Source organism: Spea bombifrons, chromosome 6, assembly GCF_027358695.1.
Source record: "Spea bombifrons isolate aSpeBom1 chromosome 6, aSpeBom1.2.pri, whole genome shotgun sequence".
NCBI classification, from domain to species: domain Eukaryota; kingdom Metazoa; phylum Chordata; class Amphibia; order Anura; family Pelobatidae; genus Spea; species Spea bombifrons.
This window is the reverse complement of record NC_071092.1, coordinates 8,384,259-8,397,518: the sequence shown is the minus strand read 5'-3', so window position 1 is coordinate 8,397,518 and position 13,260 is coordinate 8,384,259. Positions and strand designations below refer to the sequence as shown.

Genomic DNA, 13,260 nt, shown 5'->3' with positions numbered 1-13,260 from the left:
CATATGTGTTTTTATTGGTCTATGATGTCACTATTTTTTTTATTCAAGCAATCACCGATGTTAATGAAATCATTGCGATTGCTAGGAAGTCTTAAACTAGTAACCTCTCTTTTCATATAATTAATATGTTGCTGAGTTAATTATGTATACATTCCGATTTCCATGGACTTCCTAGAAAGATGCGTTTCATGTGGATGCCGGGCTGCACACAATACATGTTATGTATACCGAGGGCAAAGCATAACTGTCCCCTAACCATTGGTTTCTATGGAAACTCGCATATATTCCATATGTCCCCTAAAACAATGTGACTTGCAGCATCCGCTGACTGCACTGACCTAAGCTATTTACCGCATTGCTTTTTACCCACCCGGAACTCCATAACATTGGAACTGCTCCAATGCAGACAATACTATTTGGGTAAAACAAGAGGAATCCCATAATTCTTTTACTAGACTGGATCTGGTATTGGTGTACTTGTACACAATTTGGACAAAGTGTATTTTAATGATTCATGTCTTATCCCCTTAATGCTACAGCGCAACTAGCACCACACATTACGGGGGTATGTATGGAAATACACCTTAACAAAAGCGCTCGCCGTACGTTCCATTGTCATGATAAATGAAACTCTTCCGTTAGGAGCAGACGCCATTTATGTTGTGTGGGGTTTAAAAGGCAGTCTTTACACCCGTTTGGCACGCAGGGGACGGTCTGTGCCATCCACAAGCTCCTTTGGGGGAGATTTAAAGAAACAGTATATTTAAACTAGTATAAAATATTACCAAGAAGAACTGTATTTTGACTATGCTGAATAAAACCTGCACTTTTTCTCACCGATTATGATTGCGTTTTATGTATGATGTATGATCCTTCATGTTGATAACGGTAGCTCTGTTTTATTATTTCCCTGCCATCTTACTCTTATTTCGCTCTGTATATAAGCCTAAATCAGACAAGTATAGGTGAAAAAATGAAGTCATTCCTTTCCACAATACTAACTAAGAACCTTTACCCAATTCCTTGCCGTTTGCCCTAGAGGCATAACAATCAGCTTTCATATAACACATGTCATAATGTAACGTCCTATGTCATAATGTAACGTCATGGGGCCTCAGAGGTCATTATAATATATAACGCCACATATATAATAAACTATTAATATTTTATCAATTTATTTATTGGTAGTATATCAATTCTTATAGCAGTCTTTATAGCCTGGCTGTATACAATATATATATAGACACATAGGTTTTGATGGCGGATAAGAACCACCTGTTACTCTATATCGCCTTTCTTTTATATATATATATACATTTTAATCCTTGTATACAGTGCACAATATAGCTCGGCCCTCGTGAACAGCCTTGTTTGTTGCAGGAATTCACTTTGACTTCCTGTTCGACTGGTTTTTATGGCATGACCGTTCTCAGCGGTGACATTTATTTCACATAACAGGAAGCCAGTAACACATGAAGACTGTTCTATAAGATCAGAAAATAAGATTTAAATACTACAGCTGATTAACAATATGCGCCAACCATTTTTTTTCTTATAATTTTCCTGTTTTCACTGCAAATATGGTTGCGAGGGCGGCCCACGGTCCCTGTAAGAGCTGAGCAGAGATGGGCTCTTATATCGCGGATTTTCTCCAACATTTCATGGGCGTATGGAAAAAATACAGAAACTTCTAAACAGGTACCGTGCGACTTTAACCGACAAGTGATTTCCAGGATTTGACTATCATGGCATATTTAATAAAAGCAGAAATGACCTCTTTGTGTTAAATATAGAGGGGTTTATTAATATATGTATATATCTTTAACTTGTCATGAGCTGTAAGTTATTGTAGAGTTTCATTAAACACTGAAATTCTGGCGGAGCTTCATAAAGAAGCCAAAACTTGCTACAGGTGGTCTTTTTGCAGTAGCTGGGGTTGGACAGCCTTGGAATAAAGGGGTAAATCCTGGATTTGCCACTTTATGTCCCGGGAAATGCTCTGTCAGCGGCCAAGTCAGTCCACGTTCCTCAAAGGCTGCCTTCCGTGAGGAAAGTGCAATTAGCAGGGCTGTGGAAAGCCTTGGAACGCATGTGGAGGGAGGGGACGGGGGTCAGCATGGGTGAGACGTTCTGCGCATACTTGTGCTGATGTGTTGGAGCAGGGCGAGTTACAGTATTAAGGTGTACATGTACTGGACATGTAGAGACTATAGACCTATGCGGCTGTTTGCAGATTTTGTTTCTGTAAGTCAGATTGTTATGTTATATACTACTTGTTATGACCTGTCTATGCATTGTACAGCTCTACGGCATATGATGGCACTATATATATATATATATATATATATATATACATAAAACAATAATTATCACTTTGTTGTGGCTTGGCATTGTTTGGAATATAAAAGCAGCCCTTGCTCTTCTTTCCTCCTTTTTGCTTTTCCTTTCTTTTCCCTCCTCTGCTTTCATTCTTGCTCTCCTTTTCCTCTCTCTCTCTCTCTCTCTCTCTCTCTCTCTCACACACACACTCTCTCTATTCACCTGTCTCTTTTCTCCTCTCTCTCTATTCTCCTGTCTCTTTTCTCCTCTCTTTTTCTTTTGCCCTTTCACTATTTTCTCTCTACTTTTTCACTATTTGTTATCTTTTTCCTTTATTTTCTCTTTTCTCGTCTCCCCTTTCTGTCCTGTCTTGAATGTATCTTCCATCTCCTTTCTAACTCTCCTTTTAAGTTGTATAACTTTTTTTTGGGGCAACATTGAAAAACATGCAAAGTTAAATAAGTTTTAGGACTTGAACTTCTAGGACCCAAGAGCTTACATAATTTTAAATATTTTCTATATTGGCCTAATAAAATGTATCAATTCATTTGACGTTACAGAAACAAAAGGCGAGGAGGACCCCTTCTCAAACAAGCTTTGTAAATGCCTAAAAGTCTCTGTTTGATTATCGTGTTTCTAGGGAATTTTGCTCTGCTTTCATTTGTAGATCTTTTGGGTTTTCAGCATTTATCTGATTGTTTTGTATTTGATTAACCGCGTGTTACACCCTTTTGTTTGATTGTAATGGTTATGTTGTTGTCTTAAGTGTTCCAATCTCTATTGTCATGTGCCTTCCTATCGGCATGCGTAGACGAATCTATTCCAAGACTGCCGAGTAAGACGAGGGTAATTATTGACCTGGGAATTTCCAGGTTGTTTGTGCATTTTAGCTCCTCAGCTTCACTTTATGTTATAAGAGGAGAAAACCAGTGAACGGGAATTCTTTGAGAGATCTTCTGCAGGTCTAACTGCCTTCTTGCAGCTCACTGGGGCTGGAAAAGGGCTTAATGACCACAGTCATCAATAAAAATTAAATAAAATATTCAGAAGATTTATCATTTGTTCTACAGTGCTCGGGAAAGGGTATAAGTCACGTTCATTAATCAGCACAGCATGGCGGGTGCACCTAGCATTGTTTCCTCCACCCAGATCCTGGATATCCCACCCGTGGTGATGGAGGAGTTCTGTCGTTGTATGGACTGCCTCAGCGAATCAGAGTGGATGCGTTTTGGTAAGACACCCTATAGTTATTGGCCATCCACATAATATGGTATGGTAACCAGCAAAGGGACTTCTTAATATTTCTTTACTTTTTTGCTACCAATTGCTTCTTCTATACCACAGCCAACCATTCCCATAGAAGAGCGGGTAGTGGGGTCTACAATCCTTGGTGCTCCTGAAATACATTACAGGAACTGAGCCCTTGATGCTAAAGCAGGTTATAGATTAGCAAAATGATTTAATCCCAACCTACACTTATTGACTCTCTGAATGGAGCCCCCAAAACTACCAGACCATCTTCCAGTGAAGGGCTGATCATTGCTCTGCTGTCCTACTTGGCTTTATAGTACTAGTGATCTGGGGCCGCTAGTGTAAAGCCAGAGAAATGTAAAGCCAGAAATATCTCCCCCTCTCTCTCTTTCCCCCTCTCTCTTTTCCTCATGAAGCCACTCCACTAGAAAAGGGAGAGCTTTGGGGAGTTCATAGGTATTCTTACTACCATACCCATAGGATGTCCGGTGCAAACCAAGAAGGTTCACACGCATTGGCATCTGTTGTGCACCTGATAAAGTCACTTTAAGAACAAATGTTTAAGTAGGAATTATACAAGCACAACCGATAACCTCTGCAAAATCTGATTATCCTAAAAGTATGAATCCACTTCTTTCCATGCAGCATCCCATGTGGCCAGTGACCTTATTACGCTCAGAAGCATGCAATTGTTGCAGAAGACAGGGATCAGCGTGACCAGGGAGTTGTTATGGTCTTGGGGACAGAGACGTACAACTGTGAAGGACCTGAAAGATATTCTCCAGAACCTAAAACTGTACAGAGCCTTGGACATTTTACTACAATGTGAGCTAAATTTATGGGGGGGGGGGGCATGTGTTTCAACATAATCCATGGTACAGGTTTGTTGTGTTTCCGAGCAGAACGTTCCCCCAGGCATACTCAAAAACTCTATTTTTGGGTGATGTAACTTTATAATATTATGCTAATCCTGTAGGATCCTGTATAACCCCCTCTGTCATCAGTCTCAGTGTCCCTTACTCTCTAATTCAAAAAACACTGATTGTAGAGCAAAAACTACAAGATTTATGTACCGCTAATAAATGAATTGAGTTATGCTAAAAGCTGCAAAAATGTTTCTATAAGTCAAGCTTTGATGCTGTGTATAGCTTAATAATATGCACTCTTTACCCTTAATTACAGGGACTCCGCCATCTCCAACTACATCCGAAGGCAGAAGAGAAACAGACGCATCTACTAGAGAGAAAAATAAAGAATTGAAAAGCCAAGTCTCTTCCAGTTCAGGTTAGAAAATATATTGATATCAATAGTCATTTAAAACAGCGCATGTTCCTGTAATTGGATTGGGGACCACTAGTTCACCATGTTCTTGTCTGCTACAGATGCTCCTCAACCCCTTCCATCGCTTCTTCTTCCTCCACCTCCACCATTGGATCTAACCAAATCCCTGCAGACAAACTCGGACATGGATTCTGTGTCACCCAGCCAAGAGGTAGGTACCGTAGTCCCTTTCATCAACAGCTCTTTGGATGGTCCAGTGGTTTGTAGAGTTTTGTAAACTGATACTGTAACAGTTCCTAGCATTCATCGATACATTGAATGTTTCTATTAGACTCTGAGCATCCCAATGCAGGAATGTAACCTGTACGAGGACACATTCTGCCAACGTTGGACTTCAGGGGAGGTTGAAAAAGCCACAGAGGGATTCAGCAGCAGCAAGATGATACACAGCGGAGAATTTGCTGATGTTTTCATCGGTTGGAAAGCAGACAAATTGTATGCAATAAAACGTCTTAAACAGGTAATTTATGTGTCTGTATACAGAATAAGGTGATGACCTCCTTGGTGTAGTAGGGGAATTATTCAATTAATTGCTTTTCTTACACATTGTAGTTAATTTAAATTAGAAACAGCTGATAGGCTGTGGATGAGCGTTGATGATGTCAGCACAGGTCTCACCCAATCAGCAGAGAGCAGGGCCCAACAGAGTGATCATCTCTCACTCCTCTTGCAGTGATAATTGCTAATTTTGGCCCAAAAAGTGTAAAGGGGGACTAATTAAGATACCTTCTGCCGGTAAAAAAACACATTGATTACTGCAGGAGCAGATTAATGCCGCTAATCATCCTGAGAAAACAACTTGTTACTCAAGTCACATGTAGTACATTAGCAGAGGTGGACGGTGGGAAGGCCAGCATCCTTAACATTACAGAAGAACTCTGAATAATGACCCTTTGTGAATCACTGGAATTAGGCAATGAGTGAATGACATATAACAAATAAAACATAAGCCTATATGAACAATACTTCCCATATAAAATATGTGTTTCAGAGGGTTTCTCATTCCCTTCTAAAAGATGCAACAACAGAGTCCACAACCGGGATTTCATTTCATTATAGTTTCAATCTCAAAGAAAACATAACAAGAGAGCCTCCATAGTATAAAAAGTATTTAAACCCTAATTCTCACCGCCTGCTGGACTAAGGTTATTTATACCGGGGTGCAATCAGCTTCCAGATACGTAACATCCTTTTCTTCTTCTAATGGGTCAGCAGCGGCAGATCCAACAGATCCAACACACCTATAGTGATCAGGATTTGTTTTTGCAGATCGATGAGTGTCTACAATAGATTAAAAACATAAAACATAATATGTAGCCCTGCCTGTTTCTCTGAGTCTTTGGCTCAACTTCTTCAGGGGCAAATCATTTCCATGCTTCAGTACCTGGTTATGAAGACCATCAGAATATGTGTGTGTTTCTTTACAGGAAGAGAGTGAGAAGAAGAACAGGGCGCACTCCTACTTCAACACAGAGACACAGATTAGATCTCGGTAAGATCTGGAATTTCAAAATAGTGGCATAAACCTGAAAGCCTCTACCCAGGCATTAGCTTCGCTGGGAACGATCAAAGCAGTGTCTATTTCTATCCCATGTATGTTACATTCAACGGCTTGGTTGGTCTTCCAGGGATTTTATTTAAAAAGGAGCAGGTACTAGGTAAGGGCTACGAGGGCTGTGACTCCCCAGTGTCTTGGCTTGTCTATGTAACAAACAGTAGATAATGTCCCTGCGGTCCCGGTCGTGAAACATACAACCCTGTCCATCTAAGAAACCGGGTCATCAACCACGCTTCACCATGTTCAAAAGAAGCAGTGGGGTCTCTTCCATACAGTTGTACCCAGATGAGTATGTAAAGACCCTCATAAGACTGCGCATGTAAAGCAACGTCTTTAAAATATATAGCTAGGTACACTCTGATGCACATCTAGTCTTTGCCGGCATCATGGAGCACCAGTGCTATTTTTTCCATTAATATAAGCGGTTAAACATAATAAAAATTATATCAATAATGGATGGGAAAATCCAAATAAACAAATTACACAACAATTCAAGTCAGAGAGTGAGGACTCATACTCGGAATTATTGAATTTGATGTTCATGGTATCTCTCCGTCTTCTACAATAAAATTCTAGCTGCAATCATCGGAATATCCTGTTTCTGGACGATTTCTGCTCGCAGGGCGGACCTTTCTGCCTCATATACAAGTTCATGAAAAACGGATCCCTGGATGCTGCGTTAGAGAAGGTAAGCGGTAGTTTGCATGTTAGGCTTCACGGGTTAAAGAACAGCAGCGAGAATTAAAAATTATATTTTGGGTTATAATTTTTTATCATTTTGGGCCCAATTTGGGCATTTCCACTTAGGGGTGTACTCACTTTTTTTTTTTTGCCAAGATTTAGACATTTATGGCTGTGCATTGAGTTATTTTGATGGGAAAACCAAATTGACACTGTTATACAGGCTGTCTACTTCATGTAAAATGATCCCTGTGGTTACTTCTTCTATGTATTTCAGACCGGAGCAGACACTCTCAGCTGGGAGAAGAGGATGAACATTGCTGTGGGTCTTCTACAAGCCGTCGGTCACTTACACAATGCTGATATATTACATGGAAATATCAAAAGGTACGGACAGAACACGGACTATATGACATGTCTCTACTGTGGGAAAATGGACATTTTCTGTGCGTTCCATAACGCATTATTCAGTTTGCTGGGCTTCAATGGAATTTACTCTTATATAGATTACTCTTTATATAAGATATGCTATTGGCGCCAATGGCATTTAATTTTTTGGTAGGTATTTATGTTTGTATCCTTATGTCATTATCACTGAAACACTGGTTTAGACGTGTTTTAAATGCGAGTTGATACACATTAGATGTCACTGCTCATGTAATGGCAAGGACAACTTCTTGCAGCTCTGTTCTCTAATTCTTTGTAATGGGTTCCATCCCATAATAAATGATTGCGATCTCTGGGTTTCACTTCCATAGTTACTGTTAGGGTGTAATGCCGATAAACAAGTGTCCTCTTAGAAGATATTGAGCTGAATTTGCGATAAAATGGCTGCCAGTTGACTGATCTTTCACTTAATTTCCTTCCAGCTCCAATGTCTTCTTAGACGAGGATTTCTCTCCTAAACTTGGTCACTCCGGACTTCGTTTCTGTCCAGACAGAACTGCTGAGTACACTCAGGCGAAAACCAAAGACATACAAAAGTACAATTCCTACCTTCCAGACAGCTTTTTGCGGACCGGACTTCTCACTAAACAAACAGACGTATTCTCTTGTGGAGTGGTAAGCAAACCTATTCCATTCAGTGCCAAGAAATGAACTTCTGGAACTTGCCCAGATTGGAAATATAAATCAAACTGATAAGCAGACAGATACAAACTCATAAAATAACCAAGTGTGGTTTAACGATGTGTACATTATACTTTTACTAATGTGTTAGCTGTAGTATGTTCCAAATTCGAACATCTAAAACACCTTCTGCTTTCGTTCTTCTGCTTATCATGTATGTTACTGCTTTCATGGTCATGCTTCATTGGCACGTTTTATGGATACTGAGCTCTTTCTAGGTTCTGGGAGAAATCATGACTGGCCTGAAGCCATACGATCATAGCAGACAGCCTGCGTACTTGGTAAGACAAGATTTGAATGTAGGAACGGTGATGTAGAAGGCTGAGGAACATCCAAGAAGTATTACAGCAATTCTCTCATGCCCACTGAGCTTACACTCGTGAGCACTTTGCAATCTCATTGCACACATGAGCTCCTTAAAGCAGAAATTATGGTGATAAATGATAAAATATGGTTATTTTAAACATCGGACTCCTAGAAAGAATGCAACAACTATACTTCTTGCTGCAGGTGGTTCTTACTTTGATAGATTTGGTGTCTTCTATCTGAGTCCTCTGAGGATTTCCTCGGTTTTCTTATTTGTTGTGTTTCTTTGTTCTGTTTTTCACTTTGTGGTGGTGCCGTTGTCTCTGGTTGTTTCGAATATAATTAAGAATTTGAATATTATTATTTTTTTTACAAATTCAAATGAAAGAGCTTTGCATCTCCTCCACAGAAATATTTACTTATAGAAGAAATGGACCGTGTAACAGGACAGGTGGACTCCAAATCGAAACAGGCGGAGGCAGAGTCCGCAGCAAGCGTGTGCGCACGACACATAAGCCAGAAGTACACGGATAGGAGGAGAGGATGGCTGGATGAAAGTGCTGCATTACACTTTGCATCTGCAATCTGCTTGTGTCTGACCAAGAAGAAAATAGACATATCAGAGGTACAGCTACAAACATTTGTGTTTTATGGCCCTAGTCAATGCAACGGGTTTCTCCTCTCCAGGTTATAACCCTACTTCTTAGCTTGGTGGTCCAATTATTTTTGTGTTATGATGAAGGCAGGACAGAGACTTCTGGTTACTCTTCATGTTCTATCTTGTTTTTTGGGTTACTGAATACCATTACCCAAGGATATCCTTGCATGGTGAGGTAGGCCTGCAAGGATGAAAAGTTAGGTCCATCAAGTCCAACCTTTTGAAGGTTTCACTTTTACTGAAACCAGACACAGAAACGGTTACAGTTTTGTCAATTTTTTACTCCAACCAACGCAGTTGGGAGAAAAATTTAAATTTGTTCCTTATGGAGTAAACATGGACAATCTCACACTTCTTCTGTGGGAACAAAGACATCTGTTTTCACCTGTTGACATCACTGTGGACACATTTCATGAAAAATCATGTGGGCTGTGACATCATGAGTGGTGACATGATGAGAATTATTGCAGAAATGTATTTTTTTCTATTTGGTAGAAGGTGCTACTTTCAGTAATTTTTGGGGATATTGAGGAACGTTTCCCCCCAGGTTTTAGTGAACAGGTTTAGGTTGTAGCAAAATAGTTGAGCATGAATGTCTAAGACCATCTGTCTTCTCATCGCAGGTTTATACAGTGCTGGAAAAAGCTAAAAAAGAGTTTCAAAGGAATACAGAGCTTACAGACAGCCAGTTGTCTCCAGAAAAGAGAGTGGTCTCCTTAAATGTCCCAGAAGAAATTGACTATGATGCATACGGATCCTCTGAGCACTCAGAAGATGCCATGCTTGAAGTGACCGGTTCCTCAAGAACGCCAGATTCTACAGATTTACAGATTACAAGAAAACAATATTCTGCAGCTGCCAATCATGATTCCACAAGGAACCCATGTGAAGCTGATGAATCACCTACCGGGGACGAAAACGTTCATTCGTCACTAGGGGGGGCATCTTCTAATTATCAGCCAACATCATCAACTGCTGGATATCAAACTACGGGACATGTAAAGAGCAGGGAAAGCCAAGAACACCATGGCCCATGTGAAGCTTCGGATACATCTTTTTTATCTTCAGGTTAGTAAGTACCGGAGAGATGAAATCTTTAGAAGGTAGTAATGTTTTAGTTAATGTTCTGACCACCCTGATCCTTTAACTTGCACCGGCGGTACAGTCAGTTAGCAAATACAGAGTATTATTATAGTATTATACTATTTCTGTGATACGTTGGTACTATGTTCATTTTTTCCATAGTACTGAATAAAAATGAATGACTATTAATAATAATATATGCCTCTTTCTTCCAGGAAGAAGTTTTCCATCATGGGGTATTGTGGTGAACGATCAGAAGAAGAAACTAATGGAAAATATTGCAATGTATGAGGACGAGAGGCTGGACAGCTCAGACATGTTTGATTGCTCGTGAGCGTTAAAAGATCACTTCCTAAGGTTTATCCTTGCCAAGTTTCATAAATTACTCCAAGGAACGTTTGCAAAGAGTTAAACTTTAAGTAGTAGTTCTTCTTTACTTGATTTAGTAGCACTCACAGAGAAGAACATTTGAGTTTGAGAAGAAAAATGGCAGACAAAAACTAAATGCAAATGAAAACCGAGCATTCCGAGTTATAATAACCCAAAGACTGATGGGAAGAAAGACCGCGGAGATGAGAAAATGTGTGAAATTCACCGTTTGTGCAACAAGGAGATCTGGATCTTATGGTAGATCTTCGGGAGCCGTTAACAATGTCTGCGAGACATTTCATTTACGTTTACAGTTATTCAAGTGTACAGAAGGGATACTCACCGGACGGCTCGCTCTCTAGCCAGAATTATGAGCTACCTATATTGGAGTTTCTTGGCAAATATTTTATAGGGCTGGAGAGTGGGATCAGCAAAGGATCAGCAGGTATTCCTGATACCCTCTATCATGTGAGCGCAATCATAAAAACGTTTCTACCAGACAGCCGACGTGTATATAAGTACAATGCCCTCTCCAGCCCTTCCAAGATGATAAGAGACTTATAATCAGAAATGCAGGGGCAGGGTTGTTTAGAGGTGTGATTTTTCTAATAAAAGGAGAAGTTTTCTGAAGGGTCAGTTGAAAGCGAATGGTGTTCAGGAACCAACGGCAAATATCTTAAACAGGTGACTGCAACCCGGTGCACCTGATCATTATGTTTGTTATACAGTTTAGTATTAAGAAACGTTGACCCTTTTTGGCCTAGGTCGGTCCAGAGCTAGCCCTGCATACATGTAAGCAACATGATGTCAACGGAAAGCATTATATAGCAGATCAAGTACAATACAGGAAAGTAGTATTAACCCTTCAGCAACAAGCACGTTCAAACTAACAAGTATGGAAGTTTAGATATATATATATATGCATTCCTGTGAACTTTCCGGGTTTTGCCCGGACACTCAGGGAGAAGTGCCGCTTCTCGGGGGCCCCAGCAAAACACTCCAGGCCGCGGGAGCAGCTTTCTGACACGCCCCACTCCCCGCCCACTTCCCCCCTAAACAGTGGCATGTCCCGCGATGTCAATGGGAACACCCACCAATGTCAGTGGAAACGCCCACCGACGCAAGCAGGACCGCTCCAACTCGCGCAGACAGCGTCCAGTGACGTCAGTAGACCCGAAAAGGGAGGGCTCCGGGACGCTGGAGCCTAAATGATTCCAGGTATGACTTTAATGCTGATTTTAACCCATGACATTCCAGTTATATGGTTACTCGTTATTTAAGTACTTCAGTTAGAAGTACTTAATTCAGTAATAAGACAAAACTATTTGGCAAAATCACCCGGCGAAGCAATCGCTGCCTGACCTGCCGTGTTCTCTTACACTGTGGCGTATAACTCTCTGGACTTTGCCCAGAGTCTCCAGAAGAAGCGCCGCTTCTCCAAGTCATCACCCGATCCCTCTGGGTCGTGGAAGTGGGGTCCTGACACGCCCCGCTCTGCATACATTTCCCCCTTAAAAGGTTTTGACCCGTGACACCAGCCAGAACGCCCACTGACGTCCATACCTGGGAACTTCTGAGCTCCGGCTACCCAGAGACTTCCCTTGCGGGATGGGGCCCGGACCGCCCATTGACGTCAGTGGGCGTTCCCGCTGCCATCAGTGGGCGTTCCCACTGACATTGTGGGAAACACCCCCATTTAAATGAATTTAAAAATGGGCGGGGAGCAGGGCGTGTCATAACCCCGCTCCCGCGACCCGGAGGATTTGGGTCAAACCCGGAGAGCTCCCAGGTATGCTGACGTCACGCTTCGCAATGTCAGCAGGATCTTTATCCGATCTTTATCAGATTTGAAACATGTGATTTAGGCTTTTTAGGTATAAACAGATCTCCTGCTGTTTCTTTACACATTATTGTGAATTTGAGTGCTGTAAAACACTTTGATCCCCTCAAACCAGCAAACATTGTGAGCTCCTAAAAAGGGGGGGGCATCAGTGGAGGAAGGAGAAATGGATAGACTTGGTTTCCAAAGAGAGACATTTGGTAGGTATGCTTATAAACTGGCATTGGTCCTACACAGCTCCAGCCTAATAACTTTACAGCCCTTTCATATTACATCACAACCCCTTTTTTGTTAGTCCTACTTATAACACATGTTCACATGACCATCTCTTTACGTCATCCCAGTGACTCCCCTGCCAACCACAGCGCGCTTTGGACACGTGCGTCGCGTGCTTCCGTTTTTTGATTGGCTCTTTGTTTATGTAATCAACGCTTGTCCTGTGGGTGGGGCCGCGCTGCTAGATGACCAATCAGAGAACTCTGCGACCGTCAGTGCGGAAGTCGAGTCTTGCGATAATGGAATTGAGGAGATGGTAGGAGGTGGAAGTAACGCAATTCCCTGAGGGAGCTAAAATAGCGGATCAACTGCCCCCTCCCATGCCAGGAAGCCTCGTAGGGTCTGTCAGGGGCAGTTAAGCTGCAGCTTCTTGTGTGTTTTAAAACGTTAAATGGAAGGTCCGGCTGAGTCTCGCGTGTTATGCAGGTTGGTTAAAAATCCCGCCTGCTG

At 41.4% G+C, this 13,260-nt stretch overlaps 1 protein-coding gene across 1 annotated transcript; it reads left to right on the top strand.

Moving 5' to 3' along the window:
• The first annotated feature begins 3,378 nt into the window (after positions 1 to 3,378).
• On the top strand, positions 3,379 to 11,313 carry IRAK2 (interleukin 1 receptor associated kinase 2). Its single transcript, XM_053469186.1, has 13 exons — positions 3,379 to 3,550; positions 4,216 to 4,395; positions 4,753 to 4,854; positions 4,953 to 5,062; positions 5,183 to 5,371; positions 6,339 to 6,403; positions 7,046 to 7,157; positions 7,428 to 7,537; positions 8,020 to 8,212; positions 8,497 to 8,559; positions 8,994 to 9,209; positions 9,866 to 10,310; positions 10,541 to 11,313. The coding sequence occupies exons 1-13, from the start codon at positions 3,433 to 3,435 to the stop codon at positions 10,657 to 10,659; spliced, it is 2,022 nt and encodes a 673-aa protein (XP_053325161.1). The 5' UTR covers positions 3,379 to 3,432; the 3' UTR covers positions 10,660 to 11,313.
• The last annotated feature ends 1,947 nt before the right edge of the window (positions 11,314 to 13,260 follow it).